Raw genomic sequence first — 10,396 nt, 5'->3', positions numbered from 1 at the left:
TGCCAGAATGCCCGTGCCCAGAGATTCCAGTGCTAAGACTGTCTTTTGTTTCTTTTTGTATCTCCAGCACTTAGCACCTTACACTTCATAGGCACTCAAAAATGTTTAGTCATCCATTGACTGATTGATCCCAAAGAGGGCAGAAAGGCCCTCTATGCATCAGAGTATTCATAGCAACCCTTTTTGCAGCAGCAAGGACTTGGAAACAGAGGACCCGGCCCCTCTTCTGGGGAATGGCCAAGCTATGCATGAATGTAATGGGGGGCAGGGCGGTATGGAGTCACAGGAAGAAACACCAAACACTTGATACAGAGAAGCCCAGGAAGATTTCTATGAACGGATGCAGAGGGAAGTCAGCTAAAATGACTACGACAATGGAAATGGGAAAAATAATGGCAAAATAATTATAATTATTGTAATTGTAATTATTATAGTTATAATTATATGCATAATTAGAAATAATTATAATGACTAAGATTGCACTCCAAGAAGAAAGCACAGAATGTTACCTCTCCCCCTTTCTAGGCTGAGGTGGAGGACTATGGGTGTGGAATATTGAATACATACAACCTTTGACTTGTGATAAAGAATGACTTATCATAAAGAATAGAGGGCTAGGCTTGGAGTCAGAGAGAAACTCATTTGATTTCTGCCTTAGATACAGTGTGACCCTGGGCAAGTGGATTAGTTTCTCAGCCTCCTTTTTCTCATCTGTAAAATGGGAAGAATAATAGCATCTACCTTGCAGGGTTCTCATGTGGATCAAATTGAGATCATTGTCAAGTGCTTAGCACTGTGCCTGGTACTATAGAAATGTACATAGTAGTCATTTAATGACTGGGCTGAAATCCAGTGGATTCAAGAGGGAGTTTCTTTGTGAAAAATGGAGAATGAGTCCCACTTTCATACCTTTGCTCAGGCTGGGATCCCTGCCTGGAGTGCCCTCTCCTATTAATACCAAACCTTCCCTGTCTTTCTGGGGCTGGCTAGGGTCTACCTCCTCCCACGAGGAGAGCTCTGGCCTGCCCTGTTTTGCCCTCACAGACTCCTCCAGCCCTTGGGGAGAGCCCTGGGTCTTTTCCCAGAGTGGAGGGGAGGTGGGTGGGTGTGTCTCATCTCTCCAGCCAGCCTGGGAGCTCCTTCCCTTCCTCCTGGGAAGGGCAGTACAGGTTTTACTTGGCCTCCTCCACTGCCCCAGTCACCCCAACACCAGGTGGCAATTCTCATCCCCAGTGAGTCAAAGCACCCATTTAGCAGCCCTGCTCCTCCTTGGAGGAGGGCACTAGGAATCCAGAGTCCAGCCTGGGGCACCCGGGCAGGGGAGGAGGGGAGAGGTGCCTTCTAGGTAGGAGGATTCACGGGTCAGGAGGCTGGTTTGGAGCCCTGCCGCCCCCACCAACCCAGCCAACTAGTGTGACCCAGGAGTGAACACATCATACACACACACACACACACACACACACACACACACTCTCTCTCTCTTTCTCTCTCTCTCACACACGTGCAGTGTGCTGACATAAGGCAGCCTGGAGTTTGGTCACTGAACCACCAAACTTTCAGAGCCTGGAAATCACTGGGGCCTATCCCTCACTCTTCAGCCTCCAGGGCAGAGCTCGAGACAGGGAGGACGACGTCCCCAAGGTCATGGCAGTGCAGTCACCCGGCCTGGTGGGGAGAGGGCTGGGCCCACGCAGGGTTAGGGAGTTTGGGTGGATCAGCCCCTGCTTGGCAACGGAAGAGCATCTGGGCCTGGGTCCGGTGGCAAGACATAGATCAGGACAACTGGGGATGGCCCCAGTGCAGTGGGAGGCTGTGGCCTTTTGCAGCTAAGGTCTTTCCCAGGTCTCGGTTTGTCTGAGGCAACGGGGCCCATGCAGTGATTGAGGCTAGGTAAGAATGAGGCCGGCAGCTAGGTGTCCCAGTTCAAATCCGGCCTCAGACACTTACTAGCTAGCTGTGTGACCCTGGGCAAGTCACTTAACCCCTATTGCTTCAAAACAAACAAACAAAAACAACAACAAAAAAGAATGAGGCAAAAAATGGCCTCTTTTGACTAGTCAAAAAAAAAAAAATCTGATCTGGGAGGGGAAGATTTAGGGTTTCCGGCCAAAACAGAAACAATTACTATTTAGGTTCACTCTGAGCCCTGTGGACCCAAACAATGACCACTCAGTGGGCAGGGCCCTGTTGCTGGCCAGTCAGTGAGAGCCAGAGTGACTTGGATTTAAGGCCTGGTCCATAAGTTACCTGAGCAGACCACAGGTCTCCCCACCTGCTCTGCCGCATTACCACTCTCTCTCCAAACGAGCCTGGCACCTCACCCAAAAACTCACCCACCCACTTAGACACACATCAACCCGTGTTTACAGAGCAAAGTTGGCAAAGCACGTACAAATATTCTCATTTAATCCTCACAACCCTGTAAGGTCGGTGCTGTTATTAGCCCCATCTCACAGATGAGGAAGACTGAGGCAAACAGGTTAAGGGAGGTGACCAGGGTCACACAGCTAATAAGTGTCTTGAGGTAGGACTGGACCTCAGGTCTTCCTGACTCCAGGTCCAGTGCTCTATCCGCTGAACCACCAGTTACCTCACTATCTAAATGTCCATCCATCTATCCATCTATCCGTCTGTCTGTCACCTACTATGTGCTGGGCACTAAAGATAAAGGATCCCAGCAGATATGAGCATAACACACCTATTATCTGTAAAGCCCTTGGCAAACCTGACAGTTATATAAATTCTAGCCATTCTTATTATAAACATCGGATTTCAAATTCAAATCCTGCCTTGGGCAAAACCCACACCTTCTCTGGGCCTCAGTTTACCTCTCTGCAAAAATAAAGGCAGACTAGATCTGTGACCACACAGTGGAGGAGAAGCCCAGTGGGCAGACACCCGGAGGCTGGAAGCAAGCTATCTATAACACAAGGAAACAACAAATCACAGTCACAACCTACACAGACACGCCCTTCTGATTACACACAGAAGGAGCCATCTGCGTGACCTTAGGCAAATCATTCCCCTTCCAGAAACCTCAGTTTCCTCATCGGTGAAATGAGGTCCCTTCCAACTCCAAGTGTCTTTGTCTCTGACAAGCAAACATGCACACACAAACCCACACAAAATCAATGAATGCAAGTCAACCGGGGGAGTTCTGGTGCCTTTCAGGCTGAAGGGTTTATTGGGGGTGAAGGTGGTAGTTACACACGTAGCCCCCCCCAGTTCCCCCCTCCCACTTCCACAGCCCCCTCCACTGAGGCCTCTGACCTCCTGGGGAGAGCTGGGAGAAAGCCCTGGTCCTTACCCCACAAACCCCATAGCACCGTCTGGTCAGACTTCTTGACTCCCCAGCTTAGGGGGAGGGGAGCCCCCAGGAAGGGGATGGTGGGAAATCACCAGGTGGTTTATGTGTGTCTGTATGTGGGAGGGGTTCTTTGTCCCCACTCCAGACCCAAAGGGTAGCACCATCGTGTAAACAGGGAAGGGGGAGAGGGGATGAGAGGCAGGCGGCACGGAGGCGGGATAGAGGAAGGGGTGTCCTGTGACCCCTCTCCTCGACCACAGCCCGGCCCGGAGACCTGCAGCTGGAGCTGTGCGTGTGACTGGGCGGCCTGGAATCTGGGCTTGGCCTGAGGGGAGTGCGTTGCGGTCCCCACCTTGCCTGGGGCTGGGAAGCAGAAACAGGGAAGAGATGGAGGCAGGGAGTCTGGAACCGGGATGGAGAAAAGGCCATGGACAGACCCCAAGGGACCAGCCTTCTGGACCCTCAGCTCTGCTATCTGTGGTCTTGGAGAAGGCTCTTTCCTTCTCTGGGCCTCAGTTTCCACTGATGTTAATGAGAGTTGAGCGGGTGGTCCCCAAGGACCTCTCCTAGCTCTGTCTTTTTCTGCTTCTGTAACTCACTGTGTGGCAAGTCTCTTCTCCTCTCTGAGCCTCAGTTTCCTCATCTGTAAAATGAGGGGGGTCAGAGTAGATAATCTCTAAATTTTAAGATTTGAGGATTTGACAAGTTCCCACCCCCACCCCTCCACCTGTAACACATTCCGATTATGTGAAATGAGGCCTGGAGAGAGGGGTGTCCACTCACAGACCCACAAAGGAGCAGAGCTAGGAGGGTCCTTACTGACTGCTGAGTCCAACTGCCTCAGCTCATGGAAAGGGAAACTGAGGCAGAGAAAAGGCAAGGGAGACCAGGCCAAGTCAGATAAGTGCCAGGGCTGGGGCCAGGGGCTAGGTCTGCCCCCATGTCTGGTGGTCTGGATGGGGTGAGGTCTGGAAGGAAGGAGAGGCAGTTGAAAAGGTGAGAGGTCTGAAGAAGGAAGGCATTAAGGAGATGACGTGCACAGTGAGGAGAGGTCTGGTTCAAAGGACTCCCCCGAAACCTTGGGGGAAGGGTTCAGGGCTCTGTATTCCATCAATTCTCCCTCACCCCCTCCCTGTACCTTTAGATTATAACAATTTTAAAAAGAGATCATTTATCACAAAAGGGGAGATTTTTCTCGTCGATAAGGTGATTATGTGTACCCCAGAGTTAAAAATAAAGCATGCTGTAGAAAAAGTCCTAAGCCCTCCCCCAACCCCCCACCCTGAAAACCCCTAAAGTAAACCCCTAAAATATGGGTGAGGTAACTGTGTAAATAAATGAGCACCAAGAGATCCTGAGAGGGCGTGGGAGGAGGGAGAGGGGAGGTCCCTGCCCTGCAAGAGGGGGGGTCACTGAGCTGAGCCAGGGGTTAGGACCCTGCCCGCTTAGGGAAGGTGTGGGACCGGTGGGAATGAGATGGGCCTCCCTCCATCCCGGCTGAGGTTTGCTTGGCTCTCCCTGGGCCACCCACATCCCCTGAGACACAGAGGGCTGGGGTGGGGGGAAACAGTGAGGTAGGGCCCGGTGCAGAAGGAGTGGGGATGGGAGGGGGATGTACGTCCCTCTCCCCTGGCCCCAGATCCCTCTATCCTGTGCGTAGGCTGCGGGCTTGGAGTGTGGCTGAGGTCCTGGGCGTGCAGAGGGAGGAAGGGGAAGAGGGCGGGGACTGGGGGCGCGGGGAGGAGAGGGGGTGTCTCAGGTGCCTGGGGTGAGCTCCTGAGGTAAGGTCTCCTCCAGCTGGAAGTGACCCCTGGGCTGAGCGGTATCCTCATCCTCATAGAAGGACAGCAGGGAGGAGGAGGCCAGGGCTGTGGAGGGGGCAGGAAGGGCAAAGTCAGTGAACCCAGGAACACTCTGGGGGGTCGGCCCGCCTCGGCCGCTCCCCATTTCAGTCGATCCTCCACTCACTGCCAGAGCCCCACTCTGACCATGTCACTCCCCTCCTCAGCAGACTGTAGTGGCTCCCTAGTACCTCAGCGATGAAACATGAAATCCCCGGTCTAGCATTTAAACACCTCTGCCACGTGAACGCGGCCCTTCCTACCTTCCCATCTGACACCTGACCCTTCTGTGCATTCTCCACCCAGCGATACCGGCCCCCTTGCTGTTCTGGAATCAGGGGGCTTTCCCTCTCTTCAATCTACTCTGTATGTATCTTGTGCAAACATATGTGCACGTTGTATGAACACGCGTGTATCTTGCATGTTGCCTCCTTTCTTAGAATGTAAGAGATGATGTTGCCCAGGGTCACAGGGGAGTGTGGGGGTGTTTGGAGGGTCTGGACGACTGCTCTGAGGGTGAACAGTACAACTTCCACACTGCCTCCATCAGTCAGTCAACAAACACGTATGAAGCGTGTGTCGAGTGCCGGGGAAGCAAAAACAACCCCACTCTGGGGTAACCCGCAGAATCGCGGCGGTGGCAGGAAGCTTAGAGGTCATCCCTCCTGGAAGGCACATTGGCTTTGGAATCAGACTTGAGTTCAAAGCTGGCCTCAGACCCCTACTAGCTGTGTGAATCTGGGTAAGCCACTTGACCTCATCTGCCTCAGTTTCCTCATCTGTGAGGGGGATGAGCGAGACAGCCTCTGAGATCCTTTCCAGCTTTGGATGCTACGATCTCTCTCCTCCAACAGCTAGCCTTCACTAAAAGGTCTCCATGACGGTTTACTCACTGTCTGTCAGACACCTCTAATGATCAGGACACTATTCCTTCCGCTGAGCCGAAATCCGCCTGCCTGCAACTCCCCCTACTAATTGCTCCTGGCCAAGCCCGATCCTCCCTGAAGGCGGATCATTCAGACAAGAAATTCCTCTTCGGGAATGCACTGACCCACCTGGGACGACCCCAGGGCTTTCCTGGGCCCTTGCTGAAATATCCCCCCCTCCCCAGAATTCCCTCACTCACCCACGGGCTCCTCAAGGTCCAGGAGCCTGTTGTCGGCATCTGATGGAGTGCCAGGAGCGGCCTCGCCGCTCAGGAGAAAACTCTGGTGGAGAAGGGAGGAGGCAGAAATCAAGAAGTGCTCCCTGAGGTTCCAGATCCACTGCATGCCCTCCCGTCCCTTCTCCCAGATAGCCACCCCTCTCTGCTCCCTGTGGGCAGCTGGGTGGTGCGGTGCAAAGCAGGAAGATTCAACTTCCTGAATTCAAACCTGGCCTCAGACAGCTGTGTGACCCTGGGCAAGTCACTTAACCCTGTTTGCCTCAGTTTCCTCATCTGTAAAATGAGCTGGAGAAAGAAAAGGCAAACCACTTTGCCAAGAAAACCCCAAAAGGGGTCACGAAGAGTCAGACCCAAATGAAAAATGACTGAACAACAACCCCGTTCCCAGAGCCCCGGCTGACTGTGTGATATTTTTGCCTTTCTTTGTATCCCCAGGGCTCAGTACACAGTAGGTGCTTAATAAATGCTTGTTATTCACTGACTGACGAGGCTCCAATGAGTTCCTGTATGGAAAGTAACCAACGTGGCTATTCCCTGCCTGTGGCATCCCATCTCCCACGTCTTTGCCTTTGCACGGGCTGGAATATGTTCCCTCCCCATTGATAGAAAATCTAGCTTCTCCAGAGCTTTAGGACCAGTTCCTCCGAGGAGGCAGCCCTGATCTCCCGCTCAATAGTGTCCCTCCCTCAGCAAGTAACTTTGAATATCTTGGGCGCTGACTTCTCTCTGCATGTCCTCTCCCAGTATGGAAACTTTAGAGAGCCAGGCTGTTTTTGGCTTTTGTGTCCTCACTATGTGCCTGGCACGTAGTAGGAGTTTAATAAATGCTTCCTTTTTTTTTTGTTGTTGCTAAGCAATCGGGGTTAAGTGACTTGCCCAGGGTCACACAGCTAGTAACTGTTGTGTGTCTGAGACCAGATTTGAACTTAGGTCCTCCTGATTCCAAGGCCGGAGCTCTATCCACTGCATCACCCAGCTACCCCTAATAAATGCTTCTTGATTGAAGCATTAAAAAACACACAGAAAGAAAACAAAGAAATTCATAGGGGAACACAAACTGGGCAATCTTGTTACTATCTTCGACGTTCAGTATGCGGTTTTATCATCATCATTACCTCTTCACAAACATTACCTTGTTTGGTCCTCACAACAATCCTAAGAGGCAGGTATTGTTATGTCCATTTTTCAGATGAGGAAACTGAGGTGGACAGAGGTTAAGTGACTTGCCCAGCTAGTAAATGTTTGAGGCTAGATTTGAACTCAGGCCTTCCTGACTTCAGGCCCAGGGCGCTATTCACTGTGCCCCCTGGCAGCCATGGTAGGGCCTTCCAGGGCCTATGTTCCAGGTACCCAGGGTCACACGTGGGTTTCACACCTGTGTCAGAATGGGACAGTAGCAGAGAAACTGTCTACATGATCATCATGCTAGCAAACATTTCCAAAGAGAATTTAGGTTTGAGAAGCACTTTGCATGGATGACCTCATCTGAAGCTCACAATGACCCTGGGAGGTAGGTGCTATCATTGCTCCCGTTTTATAGATGGGAAAACGGAGGCTACGGGACCTAACCGTGGTTGTGCAGCTATTACATGTCAGACGAGGGATTTGAACCCAAGGCTCTCCTGACTCTGTCTAGTAATCTTCATCCCGTGGCCTCCATCGCAGAAACAAGGCTATCTGTGGCATACGGAAAGGAATCGGGGCAGGTGAATTCAGATCCTGCTGCCATGACTCAACAGTTGCAGAATTTTCTCCTCTGGGCCCCACTTCCTTCCCAGGTCAAATGAGAAGGTCTGCTCGAAGGTCCTTTGATTCTCTCCCTCCACTCCCCCTCCCCCGTGGACGCCCCTATTCCCCAACATACCAGGCTGAGGGGCGGCAGCAGAAAGTGTTCCGGTGCTGGGCTGGGGGATCGTTTGGGGGGCTTTGCTCCCAGGGCCTCGGCCCCGCTGTCCTCCTCCAAGCTCTGGGGCAGGGTCCTGCAGGAAAGGGAGAAAAAGAGTTCAGGACCCAGGAGACCTGGGGCACAGTAGCAATCACCAGTAGCGGGGGTTGCAATCCTTCCCTCACTTTTGCAAAGAGTGCTGACTTGAGCATCTCAGAGGTGCTCAGCCCCAGATCTGTGCTAGGTACCAAGAGGGGAGAGGAAAGAAGAAGTCTTGGTAATAAGGACTTCACTCAAGAGATTAGCTGTTGTTAATGACCTTCTACATGTAATTAGACTGTAAGCTCCTTGATGGCAGAGACTATCTTTTGACTCTTTGTGCCCCCAGCACTTAGCACAGTGCCTGGCATATGGTGGGCACTTAATGTTTACTGACTGATGGAGGCTTTCTCCCACGCGGTCACTGGCCTTTGTTCTCAAAGAAAACCAAAATGACATCACTACGTTGGCGTCAAGGTCCGACCGTAGCAGATCAGGCCGATACGAGCTCGGAATTCTCTAGCGCAGACTGGGCACAGAGGGTAAGGATGCTAACCTAGGTGACCCTGGGCAAGCCTCCAACTTCCCAAGCCTCACTCTCCTAATCTGTAAGAAGGACTTAACATTTGTACAACTGGTTTGAGGAAGCGCTTCTTAAAAAATAAAGTCTGTTTTTACTGCATGAGCTATCCTCATGGCTACAAAATCGCATCCCTGCTCGATATCCTCCTTCCAGGGGCTCCTTACTGCCTTTGGGACAAAGTGCAGACTCCTCAGCTGACCACATGCTGGGGTCCAGGAACCGCTCCACCCTGAGAACCCACTACTTCACTTGATAAACTCGAGCTTTCACTCAGACTAGGGTACAGCACGTCTCATTACCTGGTCCTGCCCTGATCACCCACTCCTTAGAGGGCCCTCCTCCGTCCTCCTCAGATTGTCCTCCATTCACATTCTACCTTATACCATGCTCATTTATTTTGATGGCATCACGGTCTAGCTCCCTAGTGGATTGTCCTTGAGGGCAGAAAAGATGACCATCATTTTCTATTTCTGTCACCCCAGGATTACGAGCAGGGCCTTGTGTTGAGGGATGGGGACTGCACCCATCTCCCAGATGAGCAAACTCTCTTTACATCTTCTCTGCAAATTATAGTCTTGAGAGAGGTGCCTGGGCCATTGAGAAGTCAAGTGATTTGCCCAGGGTCCTACAGCTTACATGATAGGGCAGGATTTGAACCCAGGTCTTCTTGGCTCCACTCTGCCCATAGAAGGTTCTTAAGAGGAGCTAATGTGATCTCAGGATCCACTAAGAGAGGCGGAGGGGAAGGAGAGAGGAAACCAGTGTTTATTAGGCACCTATTACGTGCCGGGCACCGGGCTAAGGCTTCACGAATATTATCTCATTTGGTGCTCACAACAATCCTGTGAGGTACGTGCTATTATTGCCCTCATTTTATAGTTGGGGAAACTGAGGCAGGCAGCAGCAAAGTCACTTGCCCAGGGTCACACAGCTAGGAAGTGTCTAAGGTTCTATTTGAACTCAGGTAGGTCTTCCTGGCTCCTGGCTCCTGGCCCAGTGCTCTGTGCACTGGGGCGCCCCCTATTGGCCTATGTAAGCGGTGCAGCTCCTAGTAATAAGGAGGGTGTCCTCTAGCTTAGTCTAACCACAGATAGAGGAGGGAAAAATAAGGAAACAAGCACTTATTAAGCACCTACTATGTGCCAAGCAATGTGCTAAGCGCTTTACAGATGTTATCTAATTTTTCCTGCATTTACTTTTTTTTTTTTGCTTCTTGGTGAGGCAATCAGGGTTAAGTGACTTGCCCTGGGTCACACAGCTAGTGTCAAGTGTCTGAGGCCAGATTTGAACTCAGGTCCTCCTGACTCCAAGGCCAGAGCTCTATCCACTGCACCACCTAGCTGCCCCTGCATTTACAGTTTTTGAAACACACTGGAGAGCTTCTAGACACAGGTCCATGAACTCGTGTTCATCATTATCATCACCACCACCATCACCATCACCACCACCACCATCACCATCACCACCACCACCATCACCATTAACACCACCACCATCACCATTACCATCACCATCACCACCACCATCAACACCATCACCATCATCATTACCACCACCATCACCAACAGCATCACTA

General features: G+C 51.6%; 1 protein-coding gene across 4 annotated transcripts in view; it reads right to left on the bottom strand.

Moving 5' to 3' along the window:
- Positions 1 to 3,228: 3,228 nt before the first annotated feature.
- Positions 3,229 to 10,396, bottom strand: part of LOC114030966 (hypoxia-inducible factor 3-alpha-like) — a 23,428-nt gene continuing 16,260 nt past the window's right edge. For 2 of the 4 annotated variants that reach the window (XM_027845933.1, XM_027845935.1), the window contains exons 13-15: positions 8,178 to 8,292; positions 6,275 to 6,356; positions 3,229 to 5,175 (exon numbers count right to left, since the gene is read on the bottom strand). In XM_027845933.1, coding sequence (XP_027701734.1) covers positions 5,063 to 5,175; positions 6,275 to 6,356; positions 8,178 to 8,292 — 310 coding nt within the window. In that variant the 3' untranslated portion in view covers positions 3,229 to 5,062. Of the gene's footprint in view, positions 5,176 to 6,274; positions 6,357 to 7,524; positions 7,991 to 8,177; positions 8,293 to 10,396 lie in introns of those variants that run through there. The other 2 variants (XM_027845934.1, XM_027845936.1) reach the window with 2 other exon arrangements.

The sequence above is a fragment of the Vombatus ursinus genome, unplaced genomic scaffold, assembly GCF_900497805.2.
Source record: "Vombatus ursinus unplaced genomic scaffold, bare-nosed wombat genome assembly UNPS02015030.1, whole genome shotgun sequence".
Lineage (NCBI taxonomy): Eukaryota > Metazoa > Chordata > Mammalia > Diprotodontia > Vombatidae > Vombatus > Vombatus ursinus.
The sequence above is the reverse complement of the archived record's forward strand: the minus strand, read 5'-3'. Positions and strand labels throughout refer to the sequence as shown.